Genomic DNA, 25842 nt, shown 5'->3' with positions numbered 1-25842 from the left:
GTGTTATGGGCCGTTATTTGGATGGATGAAACATTACCAGCTTTTCAGCAATTTTCTCAATCTGGTTCGATATGTACATTCTTCGACGATAATCAGGCCATACTGATTTAATGTGCATGCAGGGCTTATTATCCCAATACGGAAGAAAGTAATACAGTTTATTGTGCGTCATCGGTTTCGTAGGCGGCGTAGTGCTTTGCCACGATTCTAAATCTGTAACCACCGCTTCTAAAATTGTACGAGTGAGAACTAAACCACCGCACCACCACCGAGCAAACCTAAATCATCTTTCTCGATTTCAACGTGCTCCTTCTTCGACAGATTCTGCCCGTCCATCGCGTTCCCGGCATTACCAACGCTAATTTCAAAGTACATCGGCTTATCTCCCAACTTTTTCTCGATCATATTCGCGTCTAGAATTGTGGCGAACAGAAAGAACTCCTCGTTTTTCCCGTAGGACGTTTCGGATATCGGCGGGATTTGGTCCAGCTCAACATCGGACGGTATCAGGTCAATGTTCTCGGTAAGTTCCGTCCGAATCGCCAGTAATATTCGGCCCCTATACGAAACTCCTTCGCCGAGCCCGATGTTAAGGTTCGAGTGTTCGTCAATAAGCGAATAGTCTCGCGTCGATCCGTAAAGGTGCACAAAGGACGGTCCAAACGTCGGCAGAAAACCTGCAAGCAAAAAAATTGAAGAACTTCATAATTTGTTCTACATTTTTCAGAGTACCTGAGATTCCTCACCCTTCTCTCCGTCGTTCGAGATCGCCTTAAGATCGATGAAGTGCGTGCCGATCACCTTGGGATTGACGGGGTCGTTATCGCGAAGCTGAATCTTGATCCTCTGGCACAAAGGCGGGAACATCTCCGTAAAGACCAACTGCTCGTTCCATACCGGCGCATAGCAATTTTTCTTGACGCTCGTCTGCCCCTAGGGAGGATAATTTGTAAAATACAACGTGCGGCGTTAACAAATCACCTACCGTTAATCCGGCGAAAGATACTTGCACGTAAGGATCGACTAAATCGTTTAGTTCCCCCGTGAAAGCTTTTTTCACATTCGCCATTATAGAGGAGTTCATTTTAGGTAGCCCGTCCGCTCGGTAGATTTTTATGATGAATCGAGCATGCTGGCGGTCTACTGGGACTCCGTCCGGAAGCAAAAGATTTCTGAAAGCAAACTCCCATTTTAAAAGAACCGCACGATGTATATCTCTTTTCTCGAATTAAGTGAAGGAAAATTTGTATTGCCACAATTTTTATGTTTGGGAAGTAGATTTGATTAAATAGAGGCAACAAATTTTAACTGCGTTTACGGTGACCAATAAGATTTGAGTTCCACGTTGGTTTCTAAAATTGAAAACTGCGATCGTATTTGCAACTGCAGATTTGAGCAATTGTTTATTAAAAAATATTCTACTTTGAGGTAACCTTTACTTATATTTGTATGCACAAAACGGGACGAGTATCTTATTCAGAGCGAGGTTTTTGAGTGAATTTTTGACCCCAACAAATATTTATACCAAATTTAGAGCGACCAGTTTGAACCATCAGGGCAGCTATTAATTTGTGCCACTGGAGATGATTTAGCGCGAATCTTCAATCTTCAAATTGTTAGGTATTAAAAATTTGAATTGGCAGGGCCTTTGTCTAAATTACGCACTAATTGTAAATGAGTTAGTAGGTAAGCAGCGTGAGTACTTTTAGGGCGAACTTGTTTATTTATTGGAGATAGAACTACATACGTAGGTAATGTTCTCGTATGAACGTAGAAGTTTCACTGCGAATTTAACAATTATGGATATGTTGCAATCGTTTTGGGGGATTTTTAACGCACGTCTTCACTACAAGGTGGATTTGATTATTTGTTAAGGGAAGGTTGAAGATTAGTACAGCCTCTTAATACACGTATTGTAGTTGTCGATTCTTTAGTAGAGAGGGTGGAATTTTCTACGGGTGTGGGTGGCTTTCATTTAAGGTTATACAGGACGTTTTTACAAGTTAGAGTATTTGTTAGGTTACGATACGTAGGTGGAACTTTTCCATAAGTGTAGGTCACCATTCATTTAAGATTAATGTACCGGGTGTCGATATAAGTTGGAGTATCTTGTAGAATGTAGATGATGGGACTTTTCCACGTTGTAGCATTTTAATTTAAAATTCAATTATTGTAAAGTAATTAAGTGATTTTTAATTTTAATTGATAGCAGTCTCTGGAGAATCTTTTTTTGAGGGTTGTCAAGTAGTTTATTTGATTATTTTCAATTAAAGTGGTTCAAGGCTGCGTTACAATCATACATTTACAAATATCCATGCCCAAACCCGTATTCGAACTAGGGACTCTTAGTACCGCAGTCCAGATTCAACTAAACTGCACCACACGGGCCGATAATGTGTTAATAGTGCAATAATAAAAGAGACCTTCACGTTCTACGTTTGATTTCGTGACAATCAATTCCTCCGGGCTTGGTGGCTGGGTTCAAGACGGGTAGTCGCAATAATTATGATACGTAGGTAGGATGGAACTTTTCCAAAAAGGGCCGGTACATTTCATTTAAGATTAATGTACCGGGTGTTGAAATAAGTTTGAGTATCTCGTAGATGTTGAGTGAAACTTTTCCGCATTTTACATTTAACTTGCATTCAATTATGATTTTTGTTATCGGCTTGTACGATAGATCGAAGGTCTGTTGTATGTGGTGGTGGGGGGGGGGGGGGTAAAATATTTATTAAATTTGTTCTTGTATTGTCACAACCGTTTCTTAACTAGTAATTGATGACACTTCTTCTTGAAAAATAGCATGATTGGCTAAAATAAAACGGAAAAACCCTCTGGTTTCCGTGATATGCCTACTACTGATTACTTTGTTCTGGTTTAGTTTGTCTATGATTCTACTTTTAATTGTAAATGATTTGCACCTGGCCATGGAACTCAGTCCTACAACAGTTTCGTCTGGCCCGGAAGTCAAGTAGGATTGAATGTTATATGTTATATTCCTACCCCCTATTATAATACGATATTGTAAAATGCAATTTGGAAAAGAAGTACTAAGCGAATACATTTCCTGGAAGTTTTCAATAGATCTTTTTTCCTTCCTTGTAATTAATTAAGACCATAGAGCTATTCTCGTGTTATTAAGACAGGGTAACCCTGATATGAATTTCAATTTAATTGTTTTCGTTATTAACGTTTTAATTAAATTTCATTCTCCCATTTCTTACGTTTTATTTATGTTGGCAAATCTTTAAAGCGACACTTTGGAAACTGTGGACATCAAATTCGGCCACTCGATCATTGTAAAAAACCAAAACTCACCCGAACAAATTCGCTCACAACCCCAAAGCTGCACGGCGCAAATCCGCTACTTTCATGAATATTGGACCGACATCCCAGTTAAATAAATGTAACTTTAAGCTCGGTTGCAAGACGAGACAACGATAAAAGAACCCAATCTAAATCAGTAAATGAAATAAGCGGCAGACTGGTGTGATTCTGAGGAAAATTATTCTTCTCCAATGAAACTCCCCAGAGGACTTGGACGACTATTACGAGACTAATCAATTTGCTAAGTGCATGCTAAGACTATCGTTGGTTATACTCATAATATCGTCTAAATTGGAGACATGCAAGGGGTGGGCGTCAAATAGCAAACAAAAAATCCGTTGGCGAACCAAAAGTTCTACTTTTTCTCCAAACTATTTATACTGGCATTTATAAATTCCAATTAAACCTTTTTATTTACGTTAAAGTTGTTATCGATTTTTCCGCTGTGGCTGTGAGATCTACCAGCTTTCATGACCACCCGGTACATGAACGCGCGGTATCGGAACGTGATATAAATTTGGGTGCTTTGTTACTAAGAAACCGTAGCTTCCAGATTTGTTTATATCTTTTAAGATTGAGAAATGGAAGGTAAATACCTATACTGTTTTAATTTGTAGAGCCGTGTAACCGCTGATAAGTAATATAAAGCCAGCCGCCGAACAGAATTGTGAAGTTTCTAATTGGCCCTGTAGAAATTATTTTTGTAGGGTTCCGAAGCTCTCCCGGCAGAGAAGAGTGTGCAATTTATTTCATTATTCCAGGTACCAGTGGGCATTACCGGGCTACCGAATTAAATGTGGAGTTGCAGCAAATCTTGCCTGATTGGATTGTGGCATTAGAAGTGCGCTTAATTAATATAGATTTTGAAATATGTCCCAGATTTTTAGGACGTCGGGGAAGCGAGTAATTAAATAAAGAGGTGCGGCTGGAAAATTCGAGTTGCCATTGTATCTTTTATGAAGGTCTATTTTCGTACTCTAGGTTTTACTGTACATACACAAAAATCAACATAAGTTTGTGAGCAATGGGGACTTACTTGGTATTTTTGGCTGAGCTCGAGTACATTTTGAGAACAAATGTATTACTGTATCGTCTTTGCTGCACTTTGTTACCCGATAGATAACCTTAATTAATTTTATTTTTAGATTTAATTCATACCGTCTGATTTTAAAGCCACCGATTTGCGTGGATTTTGTTATAAAATAAAGTTTTGTACACTAATCATCGCAAGTTACGCGTATGGAAATGTCCATTTTTCCTTCGTATACTTAGGGTTTTAACAGCTAACAAAAGCACTAATTTATCTTTTTTTTAACTTTTTACCGGTTTCAGTTTAAATTATAATCTTATTAACGCCCTATACAATAGAGACGCACAAATTTGTGTTATGTTTTTTATCGTAACTAACCACTTGAAGTATAAACACAATGAAATGTTCTGTACTTTGGACCACAACTTTTTTGTGGTAAAATTTATTTAAGCGCGATCGTGCGAATTCAATGATGCAAAGACACGATAGAGTTCTCTCCCATATAAAGAATATATTCACGATTGAAAATTATTCAGCCAACCTGTCGATTTCTCTACACTATTACTTTGTATAGTTTCGCTATTTTATTTAGTTTTATTGGCTTTAACCTTTCCTCAAAGTTTTTTCCTTACAACTCTTAAGTGGATACGTTTTACCTACTTTGATTTTACTTACGTCGTACGCAGTACGCGGATGATATTGCAATCTTTACTTGGACCAGCCATTTTAGCGAGATTCACAATGACGAACGACACGATAGATGAGTTTCTACATTACCGGCTGAGAAAATTCTACCAACTATTTCCTGTAACATTTATTTTATTTTATTTTATTATCCCTCTCTTGTTTTGGGCCCTCAACAGGCATGCGCCCAATTACAGAGTGACCCGCATAATGCTATTTAGAGGTGCCTCTGCAGAAGGTCTTAAGTTGGTCTATACTACTCCGGTATTTACCTTACGAATTGAAAAGGAAAACCTAATTCGGAGTAGCCGGTAGAATGCTCGGAACTGGTCTAAGGTAATTTCCATCTCCGCCACAGATGAAAAATTCACCTCAACCCAGGTTCGAACCCGACCTCCGGATTTATAACCCAATGCTCTTACCACTGAGCCATAAATCCGAATTTATTACACACGAACTTCGATAATTGTCCCTCAATTGTAATCGCAAGTACTGACGAACCGTTTGGAGTGTAAATTGCTTCGATATCTCCGATTTTACTTACACTACTGATGAGTACAGAATATACTTATCGAGTTCCAATTTGAGTTACATCATTACATTACATCACCTACGATTAATTTTGTGTGACTCCGAGAATTCATTTCTATTAGTTTAACTACGTTTCATATCAATTATAGTAACTGGTTTACCGATATTAGCTACCCTTGCTTTGTAGATAAGTTTTTGAAGTTACCGTAGCCGATAACAACAAGTTTTAGTTACGTTTTGTTTTGTTTTACGAAGAATTGGCTTATATAATTATTTGGGTTATGTTTTGAATTTATTAGATCGATAGAAATTTTGTTATTGGTGCATCGTAAAGTTCTTTCTTGAACGTTCCATACTCGATGATGTAAGGATAATCCGTAGTCGATCAAAATTTTGCTTTTGTTAGTGTAAAGTCATTCGAATTACTGATTCTTTTTGTGTATTAATTACAGTTTAATATCCGATTGCCTCCGTGTCAGACGTTAAAATTGCTTACTCATTATTTTATGTGTCGCGCTATTCACTACCCCTTTTATTTGTGACTTGTGGTCTGTTACAGGTTTGGCAGAACGTAACGTAACGTAACAAACCTTATCTATCATTTAAGATTGTAAATTTAATTCATATGTTTTGAGAACACAAAAGCTCCCATACAAGCCCAAAGAACCTACAGCTTTCTATGCCCAGTAGTTTTGGCTACACGCCGCAAAGAGAATAGAAAACAACAATGGCTTACACCAAACCTAATTTCTCTAAAAAAGTCAGTCAATCTTTATCGCGAACTGTCGCGGAAACTCAAAGATTTTAAGACAGTGTACAGTGAGTTAAATGAAACATACAAAAATAACTAAAAGCCGCAAGAAAATCATACAATGACAAACTTATTCGAATGTCTAAAAACCCACAAAAAGCCATGTGGAATATTATTAATTCCGTAAAGGTAACGAACCCGTAAGTACAAAAATATGCATAACACAAAATCATCAGCAAATAACTGGAGAATTACTTGCAAACAGTTTCAATAACTACTTTATTTCAAGTACAAACAACTTAAAAAATAAATTTAGTCATAAAGTTGATAGAGAATATATCAAAAAACTTATTCCCATAAGTAGTAAAACATTCTTTTTAAGCCCAGTTTGCAAAGACGACGTAAAAGGTGCTAAAAAAAAACTTTCAAACTCTAACGCTTCTGGTGACGATCTCTATTCAAACAGACTAATAAAAAAATGTTAAGATAGTCTTTCAAGTCCTCTTACTCATATAATAAATTTAACTTTTAAATTCTCTGAATTTCCAACCAAATTAAAACACGCAGTAGTACTTCCATTCTTTAAGAAAGGCGAAAAAAGTGAATTTCAAAATTACAGACCCATCAGCTTAGATTCTTCTTTCTCAAAAATTATTGAAATCATTGTTAATAATAAATTAATGGCGTTTTTCGTAACAAATATCCTTCTTAATGATAATCAGCACGGCTTTGTGCGAAACAAAAGCGTAGAAACATCACTCTTCGCATTTATCAACATAATAGTCGAAACCATTGATAATAAATGTATTGCGTTAGGAGTTTTCATAGATATGAGTAAGGCTTTCGATTGCGTAGACCATAAAATTCTGTTGGAAAAACTGGAAAGATACGGTATACGGGGTGCGTGTTTGGAGTGGTTTCAATCATATTTAGAGAATAGATACCAAACAGTACGATTAACTGAAAACAATGAAATTGTCCTATCAAATAGATTGGAAGTTAAAATGGGCGTGTCTCAAGGGAGTGTATTGGGACCAACACTGTTCATTATATACGTAAACGATCTGCTAAATCTTTTTACTTACAACCCTAACATTCACATCACTACATATGCGGACGACAATAATATATTAATTACCTGCCCAAAAAGTAGCGATATCCAACCAATTTTTAGTACAACTATGGATACTATTTTAGAATGGATGGAAACTAATATTGTGTCTAAATATATGCGTTCCTTTTGTTACAGCTAGATCAAAACATGACTTTCCCCAATACATTATCTATAAGGACTCGAAGATTGAACTAGAGCAAAATACAAAAACATTAGGCATAAATTTAAATGAAAACCTTAAATGGGACCATTATATAGATAACTTATGTAAAAAACTATCGTCGTCCATTTTTGCAATAAAATCCCTAGCACACAAATGCTCTAGTACAACCCTCAGAACATTATATTTTGCTTGTTTTGAAAGCCATATAAGATTTGCAATAATTCAATGGGGGCAATCTCCCAACCTATTAAGAATATTTAAGCTGCAAAAATATGTGCCACATGCCGATCCAGGTTTAAAGAATTAAACATTCTAACGGTACCATGTCTGTACATTTATGAAATCATAAAATATGCTTATCAGAATAAAAAACAATTTAATTCCCTTTCTCACAACCACAACACTCGATTTAAAAATAACTTGCTACCTCATAAGCATAAAACGACATATTACCAAAAAAGTAGTCATAATAACGTCTGTAATTTTTTCAATTGCTTGCCAACCGATCTAAAAAACATAAACAATATCAATAAGTTCAAAAACACCTTAAAGTCCTTCTTAGTTAATGCTGAATATTATTCCATTAATGAATTCTTTACATAATATGGCGTTGTAGCGACCTTACATTATAACTGCATACTGTAACTATATTTTCTATAATTTCATAATTGTATCGTATTTGTTTGTACCGTTTTATTATTTTACATTATATTGTAACTGTTGTCATATTTTCCATGATATATGCGGACTCACTGCATGTACTGTATATATAGTGAAAATAAAAATATACTCTACTCTACTCTACTCTATGCGTTGTCTGCCACTGAAGAGTTCCCAGTGTACAATCCTCCATTTGTACAAAAATTAATCTCGAAAGTAAAGTACAGACTCCAGGGGTAACAATGCAAAAAAAACCATTTAATTTGCCGTAAATGCCCTTGTGTGAAAACGAGTTTTAATTAAAGTGTACAATCCAGTACGCTTGTAATTGCAGTTTCACGGTATTTATATTACACAAAAAAAACTATCTGTGGAGGAAATCCGAAAAAGGGGCTCGTTTTTCCTTTTTAGTTTATATAAACGTCTGAACGTATGAAGCAGGATTTAGTGCTTGGTAGTCTCGTAACTTCAGCTTTGCATTTCCTTTCTGAACGCAACGGCGACTTGTTACTTGACGCTTTTTGCCAAGGGCGGAATGTCGAGTATAAAACTGATGTAATACGATTTCTACAACAATTTGGAGGATTTAATTTAGCATGATCATGCTGTAATTGCGTTACAGTGGGTCGATACGAGCCCTTAGTAAAATAAAGGAAATTTCGTACGGTACCGGAGACGACGCAGCTTGATTTTCTTTTCGTGAACTCAAATGTGTACTTTGGGTACACCTCAAGGGTTTTTTCTTCATATTTGTATTAATAATGAAATCTTTGCTTCAAACGTTCCACCTTAATAGATTAGAAGGATAGGTACTTACGCTTCAATATTATCCTCATCCTTCTCGCTTATTTGAGGCACTTTGATGCTGTCTCCTTTTCCAATTACGCTGATGTCACACTTAAGATAGCCCTTGGGGCCGGCGGTGATGTCGTCTGGATCCATAAGTAAAGCCCACTTGTGGTAGAATTGGTGATCTGGAAATCAGACTTCTTACGTAAATATTTCCGTTTGAGAATTGTTTACTAACTTTCTAAAGCGAGTGTATTAAGCTTTGTGCAAAGGGCAGAACGGCAAATACACACATGCACCATTTCGCAAAAGGGATATAGGATTGTTTAAGATTACGGTATCGACTGTGCTGCAAAGAAAAAGGCTTCAAAGCTTGAAAAAAAAATTAAATACCGTAAGCTGTTCTATTTTTATTCCGCGGGATTAGAAAACGATTTAATGAGTTTAAGTGTTAATATGCAAGTGGGGAAATTTCAATTGAATCCAATTCCCTAAAAGTTTCCCAGTAGAAAAAAAGTTCGTTAAATAAGATTATCCTTGATGCGGAAACGTATCCAACGAGCTTTGCATACGAAAAAGGGGTTGAAATTCGATCGAAATTGAAAGATTACTTCTATCTGTACAAATATTTGATGTGATTAGAGATTGAGATTTCAAAAGATATTCAATTCTGATGTTTTTGGAACGTTATTGTAATCTTTTCGAGCCATGAAAACTAAAAGCCGATCATTTTATGGATAAACTTCGAAAGAGACAATTAGATTTTCCTCGAGCTGTAGATGTTCGTTGCAAGCACGTTTTCTCAAAGTCGTTAATTGAATAATCGCTACTTACTGTAAATCACTACAAGCATATTCTAACATTAACCGTTAATTTGTGGTTAGTACAGCTTTAGCTTTCAGAGAATATATCAAATTGTTCATACCTGTCTGGCACCAAACGGTGGCCACATCTAATTTAAAGCTTCCAACAAATTTGTTAGATCGCAACTTCCTAGACTGCCATACCTGTCAGAGGAAGATAATAAAAACAAGAAAATGGCAAAAAGAGTAGGGTAAAGCTGAAGATGCAATACAGTGCAATAAACAGTAGCAGACTAGACGGTCATTTCCCATTTCATTAACGCAGCGACCAAGACAATGAAATGGAAAGTGGCGTAGATTGACAAAGTTTGAAATGAATATTATCTTTTAACTACCAGGAGCGTCATAGACGGTTTGGACGTCAATTTTGAATGCACCGACCGCCGTTCCCGAACGTAAAAGTTTTCTAGAATGCAAAACCTAGAAAATATTACTTATTTTAACCTGGTTCATCTCAATAGTTTTGCAAAAAAAAACTGGCAAAGTTCTTAGTGTTTGTGGTAGTACTTCATAAGTACGACTATACGTGTAACACTAACATTGCCACGTGTGAGCAATGAAAAGGATCACATTCCCGCTTCTTTCTTATCAAACCCAACCTCGAACCAAACTAAACTGAATGTTCCGGTCGTTTTGGTTCGTAAGTTTTTGGGTAGAATTTGTTTCAAACCCGCCATCTCTAGGTTTACCATACATTTTCCTGGTTAAGATCGGGAATCCTATGTGCTCCAGATAAGTGTGGGCCCTGAACTTCGCTAGGAAGTTCGTGGTCACGATCTTTTGAACTACCCTTAATCATTGAATATTAAACTTGATAACAGTATACGACGACAATTCACGTTTAGGACAGTCAAATTTTTTTTTGTTCTTTTCGAAGCGAAATACGCCGACACGAAAAGTTAATAATAGTCCAAAAAAATGCTACATCGGCACGTTTAATTTATTTGTCCCCCACTGTGAATGGTCGTAATTTATGCGACGGAAAATGCGTTTATATACTATGCGTTACAATTTTTCTTTTTCTAACTGCACAATAATCTCTTCTTAGTCATGCGCTTCAAAATAGAAACCTTTAATTAATTTACTTATAGGTTTTCGTTATTTTACCGGTAAAACTCATGGTACTCGCGTGACGATTTCAGTCTCAAAAAAACACCCGTAATAAAAACTTGGTTCTGCACTGAATTTTCTAGTACTTTTATTCGTAGTTAGCAAACCAAAATTTCTCGGGAAAACACTTTTTCTTATTAATTTTGGTGCGTAGAATCCAAACAATTCGTACTTTTTCGATCAGACTTCTCAATCAAAAGCTATAGACTAGAAACAATTTCGAAAGAAAATTCAAAGGGCTGTTACTTTTGAACTAGTAGCCCAATCTTGGAACTGGTTGAAATTATGGATTCTACAGGACACATTCTATAAGAAAATTTTTTTTCCGGGTCGATCTGGGACAATTTTTTTTGCGGCCTCAAAAAAAAGCAGTGTATAACCTTCCTTTTTTACGAAAAATCGACTACACCAAAATTTCTCGGGAAAACACTTTTTCTTATTAATTTTGGTGCGTAGAATCCAAAACAATTCGTACTTTGTCGATCAGACTTCTCAATCAAAAGTTATAGACTAGAAACCAATTTCGAAAGAAAATTCAAAGGGCTGTTACTTTTGAACTAGTAGCCCAATCTTGGAACTGGTTGAAATTATGGATTCTACAGGTCACATTCTATAAGAAAATTTTTTTTCCGGGTCGATCTGGGACAATTTTTTTTGCGGCCTCAAAAAAAAGCAGTGTATAACCTTCCTTTTTTACGAAAAATCGACTACACCAAAATTTCTCGGGAAAACACTTTTTCTTATTAATTTTGGTGCGTAGAATCCAAAACAATTCGTACTTTGTCGATCAGACTTCTCAATCAAAAGTTACAGACTAGAAACCAATTTCGAAAGAAAATTCAAAGGGCTGTTACTTTTGAACTAGTAGCCCAATCTTGGAACTGGTTGAAATTATGGATTCTACAGGTCACATTCTATAAGAAAATTTTTTTTCCGGGTCGATCTGGGACAATTTTTTTTGCGGCCTCAAAAAAAAGCAGTGTATAACCTTCCTTTTTTACGAAAAATCGACTACACCAAAATTTCTCGGGAAAACACTTTTTCTTATTAATTTTGGTGCGTAGAATCCAAAACAATTCGTACTTTGTCGATCAGACTTCTCAATCAAAAGTTACAGACTAGAAACCAATTTCGAAAGAAAATTCGGCTGTAACTTTAGTACTTTTATTCGTGGTTAGCACTCGTAATTTCTATGACTATGGTACCTTTAACTTTAGCACTGCTGAACCCCGCAACGAATTTTATTGCGGCAACTGACGTGTTCGGCAGTTTATGGCCGAATCTCTCAAAAAAAAATAACTATACTTTGAACTACACGGTAGCCCAAAATCGAATCTAAATATCTCTACCGCAGATTGCCCGTAACGCCATCAAGAATCTCTTCAGATTATTCCCTACCTATTGTTTGTTAATTTTCAAGATGGAATCTAATAATTAGGTGAACCATTTTTGGTTAAGAGCAAATTTGGTTGGTTATGTCCCCCAATTTACATGCGAGTGTCAAGTGTACTTAGTTCCACTATGCAAACGTTGCAAATCCCAAGCTTATGGTAAAATCAAAAATCATTTATTGGCGTTTTTGAATACACAATTTCCGAAACCAATTAAAAAATCAACACGCTACAGAATTTAAATACGTACCTAGAAAGAAAATATGATCGCTAACTTTTACATACAAATTACGACTTCCACACAGTTCTACATTTACTAAACTCTTAAAATTACTGAGCCCATACTTTGATCACCCTGTGTAACCTACAAAAAAAACTTATAACCACGTACACCCCTAAAAAAATTCTTAAACCCTACAGAAAATTTAAAAAAATCCAACCCACTAGAAAGCTCGTGTTACAACTGTATCTAGTTTACACGAGTATACAAACCTCACGCTAATGAGTAATTCATAACTTCTACAGATCACAACAGACTCTACCTTTAACATTAAAATTTTCGGATTTTACTTTCGATGACTCTACAACTGTAGCGCGAACATGTTAGAATTTTCGTCAAGATCAAGATTAGTAAAATAACACATATTCAATGAAGCGGGCGGCGTCCTGAATAATGCTAATTGCTTCCTCCAATTCAATAAACCTCACCATTTTTCAACAGAGGGAATTATTCTTTAAATCCTTTTAGAGTAGGTATTTAAAGGCTCTAAGCAAGGCTTTATTAAAGGGTTTTGAGTAGTCTCTACAGCGTTTTAAAGATCGTTAGTCTAACATACCTGTAGTGTAACACCTTTCAAGAGTACAAAAGAGAAAAGTATTTACAGATAAACTCAGAGTTGGTTTATTTCATTTGAATTTGTGTGTTGTTTGCTTTTCCCAAAGTAATGTTAAAAGTATGAGGTAAATGAAAAAAATTGCTCTAGTTACGTTATACGTACAGTTATAAACTGTTTTACAATGTGCCATTTACGTAGCTAAAGACCTTTTATTCATAAAAAATGCTTTAAAGATTCTAGGATCATTTCAAAAAAGATTTAATAGAAGGTTGAATTGGCCCAAAGGATGTTTCCAAAAAGATTCGTAAGATGTTATATAAGAAGATCTCTACAGTTGATGAAATTTTTGCAATATTCCTAAGAATACTGAAAAAATCAAGAAATTTCCAAAGGAACCTATTGCAAGAAAGATATTGCATGGTAGTCCTTGATAATGAAAAAGCAAAATGTCAACGCAACCCCTATTTGTCTGTTCTTTGGTCACGATCGTAAGGGAGGCTAAGTAATGAGTCCTAGAATGCGAGTGCATCCCACCTGTAGTCTGTAGATGGCGAGTGAATTGTGCAGACCATCATACTGGTCGTAGTTTGTTGTTGGGATATTGTTTTGTAAAACTGCTGGCAAATATCCGGATATACTCGTATTTCTAGGCTCCGAGACTGCATAATGTGCACGAGCCTATGAAGCGGTCCCGGATAGCACCCGATGATTACACCGCTGAGTGACTATTCGCTCGGATCGCAAAATTAATTAAAAGAACTCAAGAAATCAATAAATAGTAGAATTAAAGTTAATTACAAGAGAAGCAACCAAGCAAAAGGAGATAACTAATCCTTCCAGTTAAATTTAATATAAATTACGTTAGCAGTTCGCATGTTTTGGCAACTTAAACTCGATGACCAATAATTGATGTCCGGACGTATAATTCCTAACGGCTTAATTTTAATTAATCCCAACGACTAGATTAATTAACATAAAAATTTAAAAAGATGACATTTTAAATAACAAATAAATTGATTGATGAAACTGAATAAGACCGCAAAATTATGTTAAGAAGCAATTAAGTAAGATAGGACAGGAATTTCATTGGTGGTTCATTTCCACCCTCTGCAGGCCAGTCGTAGAAACTAGGTATGTAAGGTACTGACTCACTTACCGCATCTCTAAGAAATTCAATCCCTTAGTGGGCGTTCGTTTGTGGATGACTTAAGCACTTTCCAAAAAAACTTTAACTATGCATTTAGCTTATAATGGAGATTTTAGGCTTCATTTCTAAACAGGTAAAGATACCCGGAACTACCGAAAAAAGAAAAATATTGCATTGTGTTTTAGAAATCTAAAACTGCATGAAAAATAAAACTTTAACAAAGGTTTATAAGTTCGCCAAGAGAAATACCCTAAAAATATCAAAAAAATGAACGCTATTCCTGTAAAATGCAAAGTAAAACACAAAAACTCCAAAAAATGTTAAAAATACCATAAAAATTAGCAAAAAATGATCCATTGCTCAAAAATGCTACTTATTATGGTATGGTAAAATAAGCTTATATAATATACACTGTTAACTAAATTGAACCGTTATGTTACACTGTCAAATTTAAATTCTACCCTACTGTAGAAGGTCAAAAGAAATTAATTTTTTTACAACAGTAGGCCATTACAATAACCATTATTTTATTATAATTGTGTATGTATATAGACAAAATTTTCGAAACATTAGCCGCTTACGTTTCGAAACAAAGAAGAATACTCATTAAAATATGTTAATTGCCCACATGATAGTAAACTCTAATTCTGAAAATACATTACTCTTGTGAATATTTTATTTTGCACGTAAATGAAAATGATATTGCCTTTATTGAAGCTGTAATTATCTCTAAGAGGATCATGTTCTTTGAATGTGGACATTTCGCAACACCCAAATTAAAATAAAGTTAGAAACTGTGCATCCAAATCAACATTACATTTTTTATCCCCTAAGCATTGATCTTAATTAGTACTCACACGCACATTTTCTAATTGTATACCGAATATCTTGTGCTAACAGCTTAAATTGGCATTGCACCTAAAATCATAACAGGTCTGGATTTAGTAATCTTAATTTTCGTCGACATTTTCTGTCTACAATTTTCGTTTATGCCTGTTACATCCTAGTTTTTATGAAACATTCGGTGTCTATATAATCTTATTTGTTCATTAAATTACACCCTTTAAACCAATTTACCAGCTCTCAGATTGAACACGAGTACATTTTAGCAATCGTCGAAGGTGCTGTAATTACATTTTAAACTTTATCTCTCACGAGAGATGAGATACAAAATTTCTGGCGGGCAAAATTGAATCTCTTCTTGCAGAAATTGTTATTTAATTCTTAGGTATCGTTAATTGTCAATGTTTGTACAGTTATTTGTGAACAAATAATGTGACAAACGCTGTTATAATCTTTGCTCAAGTAATATTATATTAGGTCTGAGTGAGCAAACCTTAAAAGCTTTTCTGAAAGCGTTTTGGTCCCAAAACATCAAGAAATTTGCCAGTTTTAAACGTCGTCTACGGTTCTTTAATTCTACAATTGACAAATTTGTAAGGTACTTACCGTTAACGTAATAATCTTCTCAAAGAGCATGATCGGGGGCATATGGAAATCAAAAACAAAGTACTGAAAGAAAAGTTGTTTCAAAGACACTTCGTATAATTTAAAGTACTTACCTCGTTATAATAGGGGCAGTTCGTGCTTTCCTTGACGCTGGTGAACTTTTTCTGATCGCCAATTTGTATGCAAACGACCGGATCCATATTGAGACCGGTTAATTGTCTCGCTTCTATGATCGTAATGGAAATTTGAAAATCTAAAGCTTTCATTGCGGAATGAACGGTCGTTGCCATATCGACCTTAACTCTGCAAGCGTAGGTGGTTAGTGACAAGGTGACTAGGCGGAAAGTACCTGGGTTTCTTGTCTAATTCCACAGGTATCGACGCATACTCCAAAGTATCTCCCATGGACGTAACCGAGGCCTGACTCCCAGCTCGTGATATGGGAGCGGAATCGGCTCCGGAGAGTCGCGAAACTCGCCCAGGCTCATCGGCGTATATCAGCAGCGACTCCTCACTGGTCGTCCTACTCTTCGGCGGACGCTGTTTTCCGATTTTGATTAGGTTTTTCACGTTCGCTAACGCGGACGATTTCCTTTTATCCAATCTCTCGTGGGACGAGGACACGTTCAGCGAAATCGCTCGTTGCAGTAACGATTTGCGCGGCACCTTAATCGAACCGCCGCCGACGCTTTCGGCCTGGCTGGTCGATAGCGATCGTTCCAAATTGGCTATGTTCTGTTCGATGTCTATCAGCATCTGCTGGTCGTCGTCTAAAAAATCGTAGGAGTGCGCAGTTTCGCCGATCGTTCCCGTGGTCTCGTCTGGCACGATGTAAACCACATCGAATTCGATGATGGTCTGAAAGAGAAAGAGTTACGGTACAAGAAAATTCCGATTACTTCTGAAGATATGCCAGAAAAACGGAAATTTTCGTATTTTTTTAAAATGTTTTTTTTTTGTTGTTGTTTGGGCAGATACAGAAAAATAAAAAACCGTTTCTCATTGCCACTTTGAGTTGGCAACTGTTGGTTTCAACAGGATGGTGCACCCGCGCACAACGCCCAAACCGTGCGAGAATACATATTTACCATTTTCAAAAGGAATCAAAACTTACCCCGCTGTGGACTATCCGTAATCGTAATCATTTACGACCATATTGGAAAATACCGTTACACTCTCCAGGTTATTTCCTGAGAAATATTCATTTTTAGTAGACTTTCTATTAACTTTGGAAGCAAAAGTCTGCTATGCTATATTTCATGGTAGTTTGTTCACTACCCCTAAGTAGGGGAATTTTTCTCACTTCTGCCAGCTCTTCCGGCTATAATGTTTCAGAAACATTCATTTGATCTAAGACAAATCAACTTTCTAGGAATTTTAGCAGCATAATAATGTATTCCTTTGTAGTTTGTCCACTGTATCTCCTAGCGTAATACAAATATTGTTGGAGCAATTATCAGAGAGAAATTTATAGAATTGGTTACAAATTTGAATCGAAAGCAGGAATATTAACAGAATATGAATAAATATCGTATTTGCATAGGGAGATATATGTAAAGAAAATAAAATTAGATAGAAGTCCTATTCAATAATTGTTATTTATATGTAAAAGACAATCAACGGATGGTTAGCTTCCTTTATCCTCGTGCATAACACAACACTTTTTTATAGCAGAAGCTATATAAATCATTATAAAACTACTGAAAATTCTGAATTTAAATTTGAAGTCAAAAATCGCAAGCTTAGGTTCTCTTCCATGGAATTCTGTTCGGCACTTTATTTTATTTCGTGCTCCGCGTCCCATTTTTAATAAGAAAGACAAATGTTATTACGCACAATCACTTTTCCTTGCGGTTAAAGTGATCACTTTACCTATTCTCACTGTTAAAGAGAGCCCCATTAATTAAAATTAATTAAAATGTCATTTTAACAGCTGCTATGGAATAAAGCTGTTTTATTTTTGACATTTCTTAGGTATAGTGAATAATGGTAGTGAGTAGTAAGACGTGATATTTCTCAATTTTGCACTTCTCCTATTTCGTCCTTCCCGTCCACTTTATGCTAAATGCACCACTTTTTAGGGAAGCGCTACGTGCTAAGAAATTCTCAAACGCTAAATTATGCTGCCAATAAAAGGGCACAAAACAGCACAAACGATTAAGCCTAAATCTTCCACTTTGTACATAAAATCAGCGGTGTATGTTAAATTGCCCGTAATTTTTTGAATGGGTGTTTTAGCAACATATGAAGTACATATATGTTTTTGACGCATTTTTTAAAAATTAAAAAAATGTGCTATTGTTTGCGTTTTGTCCGTCCGTCCGTCTGTCTGCCCGTCCAGACCTCTGCGGTTTTGTACTACTTTTAGCGGAATTGTCCTAGAGTCCTGGAATATTTCGCAATAGGTAGTGTATACCTTGAAGGTGTGCCAGACTGCTATCAAATTTTGTTGTGTTAAGGAGGGGGGGGGGGGAGGGACACGAACCATTCCCTAACATATTGCTTTTGGAAGTAAAAAATGCATAACTTTTACATGCAACAACCCATTGATCTCAGATTTTGCATACGCAGTGGTGCCAAAGTGAAACTTTTGAAAGGAGTTCTACCCTTCATCGTATTCTAAACATCATCATAACTAAACATAAACAATAATTGACGTCACAATCGATGGTGATTTATCCAATGATCTCATTTACAAATATATACAGGCTGTTTCACGCAAACCGTTACCTAAAAGTATTCAGACTACCATCAATAATTTAAATCTTCATGATCTATCGAAAGAAAATATTATCAGGTCGTTTCACTTTTGGTTTTACCGGATACGGATAGCAACTTTCTTATTTTAAATAGAACACCCTGTATTTTATTGCACTTTCGAAATCTACATGAAAATGTCGTTTGATGCTACTTTTCCCTATACTCAGCATTTTCAGGTTATTTAAGATTTTTCAAATTTTTTTACGTTTGACTGCTTTTCTTTAGGGCCATGTACCTATGACCCTTTCGACTTAGAATTTCAAAAAGTTTTCCAAAATCAACAATGCTGCTTAATGCTACATGAAAATGATTTATATTTTGATCGCCCTTATACAGGGTGCTTTAAAACTAATGATCAATTTTAATAACTTCAAACCTTCAAAAGTTGACGTTTTTCAAATAGAACATGCTTTATTTTTGTGCACTTTCAAATGTCGGAAGATATTCTACCTCGATCAATTATTACATTCCGCCCTGTTATGCTTTTAATTTAATTTTAGATTTTCTAAAATTGTGACTGTTACGCATAATTTTCTTAGGATTTTCTGGAACAGAAAACAACACAAACAAACAAGCGAGGTAATGAATCGATTGCAAGGTAACAATATATAACGTCTGACTGACACAGGAGGCTAAATGTATACGAAAAACTGTAAGTAATTACTCAAAAAGAATCAATAATTCGAATGACTTTACACCAGTAAGAGCAAAATTTGGTCGACTGAAAAATCGTTCGTTTTGGTCTTGAACCTTTGCGTTGAAGAATTGTTTCTATTCTACGTGTTTTGTGATCGAAATCGCGTCTTTGTACAAGGAGTGCATGCGCTGCGCAGAGAGGGAGTTAAAGAAACTCTGCAGGACCTCAAACGGCAACAAAATTAACTATTAAAAGAAACCTATAACACGGAGATTAAAGGTCTCAACAAAAGGAACTGTTCTCTACCAAATACTGTCTTTAGCGACTTTCTGGTACGCTTTCACGATTCATTTTTACTTTTGTAATAAAATTGTGTTACCATAGTTACATAGCTCAAATTTATAGCAAATATAAAATTAATTAAATGAATTCAAATTTATGACATAAAACGTTGAAGGTACCACGGGTCGCCGTACATCCCTCGGGCCGATATACTCATGGCGACTTCTTTGCGTTATTTGATTCATAACGCCCTTAATACCTTAATTACTAAAAGACAAAACCCAACCTTGGAATTTTTTTCCTTAACGAATCGTTTTAAATCATTTTTTGAGATTTTGCAAAAATGCTTGCTAAATTTCGGTCGCGATAGCATGAAGTTGTAACACGATCAAGTTATAAATTCCGCGTCATATTTTGACAATTAAATAGTGAGTATTGTCGCACAACAGAACAACTTAATGCGCGCCAAATATGCGTGATTAGTGCCCTAGTTTCCATATCTGTACTCCCGAAATCAACATGTTTAGTTTAAGTCATAAATATGTAGCAAACATCCCTTTGAAAGCTCTTAGAGCTCGCAATTTATAATTCATGAATGGTCTTAACCGTTAGAGCTGCATCAATGTCTTCATGTCCTGAGTGACTGATCATATTCAGGACAGTTGGCATACAATTTAATCCTTTACACGCAAAACCTTCCTGATTTGGGTTAAACTTCATGTAAATACACGGGAAACGTAGCGAAGCCTTCATTAAAGGTAACTAAGTTCGTTATCGGCTTCGTAACCAATAAAAGGGTAATCTGCGGTGCTCTCTGTGAAAATCCTGTTATTGGTTTTCCACAAATGAGTGGGTATTGGATTTAGATTGCAACAAAAGACCTGACCAACTGCTAATTTAAAGCAAACTTTACTTTGGCCATCAGCCACTTATCGCAACTTCAAGAGGAAAAGTATAGGAAAGTACGTATACTTTAAGCTATATATTTTTCCACTAGAATTGATATTTTCAGAATTAACAATCGCAAAACAATCACTCCAACATAATTTCCCCTTTTACACACTTTTTCCAATTTTGCCTTTCCTTATTCCTTGCGATTTTTCCTTGTAGATCGTACTTGTGATATTCTCAGTAAAGTCTGATTGGTTGCTTATTTTAACATGTATCCAAATGTGGATTGAACCGATATTAACTCAACCAAATGGGCATTGTACGGACTTAGGTACCGTATAGGTTTCGCAGGGATAAAACTGACTGTATCTCAATGTTCCTTGACCCAGGAAATTTGATTCCCATTATCCTTCTTCTCGTAGGAGTAACCACTCGATTCGTTTGATAATCGATAGTCGGGTGTTCGAACCTGACTGAGGTAAGAATTTCATCTGTAACAGAGATGGGAATTTCCTTAGACAGTTTCGAGCATTCTACCGGCTACTCTGAATTATGTTTTCCTTAAGTTTTCCTAGTTCGTAAGGTAAATACCGGAGTAGTATAGAACAACTTAAGGCCTTCTGCAAAGTCACCTCTAAAACGCAATAAGCAGGCCACTCTGTAATTGGGCGCAAGACTGTTGAGGGCCCAGAACAAGAGAGGGGAAAAAAAAATAAAAAAAATGAATAAATAAATAATCAGAAACAGAATATTTTACTGAATTGTTGAACACATATTTATATATTTATACGGTGATATTTAAGTAGGTAGACATAGGGATTTACGTGTTTACCCTATGTCTACTTTTAAATAACAAAATCCTTTCTTTCGAGATTCCCGAAATCAAATATCAAACTTGAAGATTGGAGTCGATTCTAACTCACAAAGTCACTAGAAAAGTAACTAGCTTTGAAACTCTGCTGGGACCCGCGCATTATATAAAGCCGATTCTAACTCAAAAAAGTTACCAGAAAAGTAACTATGTTTGAAACTGTGCTGCGTGGATTCGAATCTTTGCTAGTATGGTTAAAAACTAGGGGTTGTCCAGCAGGGTTTTCTAAATCTCAAGAGGCTAAAATGCTTAGAAATGTTACTAAGTAATAAAGGGTCGATTCTAAATTGCATATCCCTATAACAGTTAATCGATTTCGGGCCACCCTTGAGGTCTCAGCTACTTTCGGAGACATCCAGAAAAAAACGAAATTTTGCAAAATCCTTTTCATTTTTTACTGGTTATTTAAAAAGATAATTCGAATAAATGATACATTCGTATGGCCACTTTTTTCCCTCTACAAGGTGCTACTTTCAAATTTAAAATTTGACGTTTCGTCTCCAATAAACCATCATCAACTTTGATTTTTCTTATGGAAGTAATTTTTACTTTTTGTCATTTGATAGAGAATTTTTTCTGATTTCAAAAATGTAAACATCACTATCTTTTCATAAGAAATAGCGCAAGAAACTACGTACGTACGTACACTACCCAAGACAAATGACACAAAAAGTAAAAATTACTTCCCTAAGGAAAAAAAAATTGGTGGTTAACCGGAGACGCAACGTCGGATGTAACATTTAAAACTGGCATCTTGTAGAGGGAAAAAAAGTGGCTATAATAATGTGTTATTTATTTTGAAAAAATTTTTTAAATAACTTCAGTAAAAAATAAAAACGATTTTGCAAAATTTCGTTTTTATCCGAATATCTCCGAAAGTAGTCGGAACTTTTTCAGTTTCTAAACTGCATTTTGTACACTAGAGAGAATGACGACTAATGCGAAACTTATACAGTGCTAGAGAAAAACAATACACATAAATCCCAATGTCTACTTCTTAATAAATAGCACTGTATAAGTTTCGCATTAGTCGTCATTCTCTCCAGTGTCCAAAATGCAGTTTAGAAACTGAAAAAAATCCGATTACTTTCGGAGATATTCGGAAAAAAAACGAAATTTTGCAAAACCGTTTTTATTTTTTATCACTTCTGCAGGACGCCTAATTTCATGCAACCAAAATAACTCCTTAAAACAAATAAAGATGGCTTTGAATACTATTGGTGGTTTCCGTATTTTTATTTTCTTTCGTGTGCGATGTATTCAACCGAAGAAAAACTTGATATTGTAAATTGGTATAGTGCTGGTAAGAGTTCGAGGACCTTAAAAGGTTAGCGAAAGCAACAATATTCAAATTAATTAATATGACAGCCAAAGGTTTATTTGTTTTAACAAAATCATTTTGGATGCATACAATTAGGCGCCCTTTAGAAGAGATTTTGTCATTTACACCATCTCTTAATAAATATCACTCTATATGAAACAAAGCAAAAATCAAGGTTGACTATAAAAAGAGGGATTGGTTTGATATTGGAAGAGGAGTTAGATAGGGATGCTTATCATCAACTCTGTTTAATTTATACGTACAAGACATGGCGGAAATCTGTTGGAAAAGGGGAAAATATGGTCTGAACATCGGCGGGAAGAGGATTGTTAGTATAAGTACGATTTTCGGATGACATGATGTATTTGCTCAAAGTGAAAAAGAACTTGAGAAATTGTTGTTAGAAGAAATAGATGAGATGAAAACAGAGTATAGTCAAAGAATTAGGGAATAAGAACAAAACAAAAGTTATGAAAGTAGAAGTACAGGAGGATATAAAAGTAATGGTAGACGGGGTGAGATACAAAAAGTAGAAATAAGTATTTAGGTGCAGAAATAATAACACAAGGTTGGAAAAGTGAAAGAGAAATTAAGACCAGGATAGCGATGGCAAAACAAGCACTTAATAGTAAAAGGTGGATTTTATGCAGTAAGATGGAGTGAAACGTGGACAGCGGGGAACAGCAATGAAAAGGTAACGGAAGAGTATATGCGAGGTATTATGCAAATCTATTAAAGTGAGAACAGACGCGGAAAACTGACGCAAGTTGTCTTGTTGCTCCACGACAACGCACCAGTGCAGTGGCGGCTTTACAAATTTGCCACCAGTAGGCTATTCTATTTTTGCCGCCACTACTGACTAACTGAAAGTCGGTACCCTAGTTCGAAATATTCATTACATTTATTCTAACAATGAAATTACAACCTTAATTTGTATTCCATCGTCTTCATTAAAACAGCTTTTTTCCCTAGAGGATCGTTGTGTCAGTTTCTAGATTACATATTTTTACAACCCAAGATTACACGAGAAATTTATTTTTTGTAACTTCTGAGCTAAAAAAAATCGCGTAATTTTTCATATACAGACGTGTATACTGCAGTACAGTATCAAAATATTGAAATTTTTATTAATTTTTAGAGACTCGTTATCTTTATTTATACAGGGTGAGTTTTTTTAGCTTCCTAGCTGGAGCTAGGTGGCTACTACGATCACCGCTTTTTGGAGATGTCAAAATTTCATCAAATGTCGACGTTCATTTTAAGCAGCTTTTAAAGAATAAAATTTTTGTTCCGAGATGACTGTTCGACGGTTTTGTTCAAATTTTGGATGTGTATATTAAGAATAACAGATAAAAAACAACGGACCGGATTTAAAAAAAAAATTTTCGAGCGTCGTAAAGGCCACGAACTTTATTTTTCAAATAGCAACGCAAAATTTCTATTAAACTATTCGAAATACTTTCTTGTTCTATCAACCTACAAACATTATGGTAGGTGTTATTTAAAAAAAACGGGAGTTTTGAACACATTTTTTTCGACAGAACGGTTATTAGACATAAAGGATGTAAGAGTGTTAAAAATGTTTGGTTTGAGCTAGGTAGCTGTCGAGAATTTGGCACTTGATTTTCATTTTCACTATGAGGATCTCGTAAACCGTAAGGAAACAGTCACTTAAGTAGGCAAAGTTATGCAGAATTTTATGCTAATTAGTTTGAGAGAGCATTCAGTTTCAAAATTCCTTGTAGCTCTACAAATTGCGAAGCCCTGCCCAAAAAACGGAAAATGTGATTTTCGATAATGGCGTTCATTTATTTTCAAAGATATCAAAAAATAATGTTAACAAACCTTTGGTGATTGTTGCTCATCTTTCTACATCAACTTTGCTATTTCTTATGGATGCCATATATACAATACTCCCACTTGTGGATAGTGATAAAAATCTTGGGCTCATTATGGATTCAGATTTTTAAGTTGCATATCTCAAAATTAATACAAAAATCATATTTTACGCTGAAATTGTTGTATTCTCATAGGCATTCATTAAACCAACATTTAAAAAAGTTGCTTTGTGAATTGTGATACTCTTATTTTATCGAATTTTAATTATTGTGATGTCGTCTACAGTTCAAATTTGGATTCCTGTGAAAAAAGACGAATTCAAATCGTTCAAAACTCCGGTCTTAGGTTTATATTTGGCGTCAGAAGAAGGGAAGGAATTTCCTATTACATTAGAAAGGCAGGTTGGTTAAAAATGATAGACCGAAGGAAGCTGCATTGCTACTGCACTTTTTATAAAATTGTCAATAAATGCCCACAATTTCTCGTTAACAAAATGCGGTTCAGACACACATAATATTAATTTACGAGGAAAGGATTTACTTATTACAATCCCTAAGCATAATCTTCAATTATATAAAAGGTCTTTCTCTTATTTAATAGCTTTTTATCTAAACAAACTAAAAGTTAACTTTGATCTATGTCGCTAGCACAGTTCAAAACCTTAATTATAAAAGTAAGCTTTATTCTGGTGAAGTATAATACCTATAATTAATGTACATCTTACTCAATTGGAATCATTGACTGATAACTTTCTCTCCTTTTCACAATTTAATGGATGTATGTAGATTTCCACGACTGAAGTATACCTCTCTATGGCGTATTGGGGCTGAGTGGTAGACCAGACGGTTAATATTTTTGACCAATCTGAATCTTAACCCCTTGGGGGAAACTGGAAGGACTAAGAAATTGTAATGATTATGCTCATGTACCTACCTGATGATGTATTCCATGTTAAACCCAGTAAACGATTTATTATTTTTATTATTATTATATTAGATTTTTACGTCACTAGATAGAGAAAACCAGTTGCCCATTTCTTGACAGAACAGCTTCCTAGCTCAAAGCAAATATTTAACAAGAAAAAAAATGTTTTTGATAGTCATACATCCTTTATGCCTAATGTATTACAAAAAATTATATTAATTTGCTGTATGTGCCGTTTTATTATTAAACTGTTTAAACTCCCACAGGAAAATTGTTGTTGATCTCTTACAGAATTCAATGTAATTTGGATGTTATATCTTAAACGATTATTAATTACGGTCAATTTTTTATTGGTATAATTGAAAATTGTTTTTTTAAATTTCTTCTGTTGTTTTTGCACTGTGCTCGATTTTCCGGGCCACCTAAAAACTTCGGGTTTTCGCTAATTGATAGATGCTATGGGTTATATTTG

At 35.3% G+C, this 25842-nt stretch overlaps 1 protein-coding gene across 1 annotated transcript in view; it reads right to left on the bottom strand.

Moving 5' to 3' along the window:
* LOC116174662 (otoferlin-like) overlaps positions 1-25842 on the bottom strand; it is a 52930-nt gene that overhangs the window by 4400 nt on the left and 22688 nt on the right. The window contains exons 3-11 of the mRNA XM_031492605.1: positions 16195-16703; positions 15959-16148; positions 15846-15908; positions 10248-10332; positions 9078-9234; positions 986-1172; positions 747-933; positions 279-677; positions 38-228 (exon numbers count right to left, since the gene is read on the bottom strand). Of these exons, the coding sequence (XP_031348465.1) occupies positions 38-228; positions 279-677; positions 747-933; positions 986-1172; positions 9078-9234; positions 10248-10332; positions 15846-15908; positions 15959-16148; positions 16195-16703 (1968 nt within the window). The remainder of the gene's footprint in view (positions 1-37; positions 229-278; positions 678-746; positions 934-985; positions 1173-9077; positions 9235-10247; positions 10333-15845; positions 15909-15958; positions 16149-16194; positions 16704-25842) is intronic.

Source organism: Photinus pyralis, unplaced genomic scaffold (genome assembly GCF_008802855.1).
Source record: "Photinus pyralis isolate 1611_PpyrPB1 unplaced genomic scaffold, Ppyr1.3 Ppyr1.4_LG6, whole genome shotgun sequence".
In the NCBI taxonomy this organism is placed as follows: domain Eukaryota; kingdom Metazoa; phylum Arthropoda; class Insecta; order Coleoptera; family Lampyridae; genus Photinus; species Photinus pyralis.
Note: the sequence above shows the minus strand (reverse complement) of the source record. Positions and strands in the feature narration are given on the sequence as shown.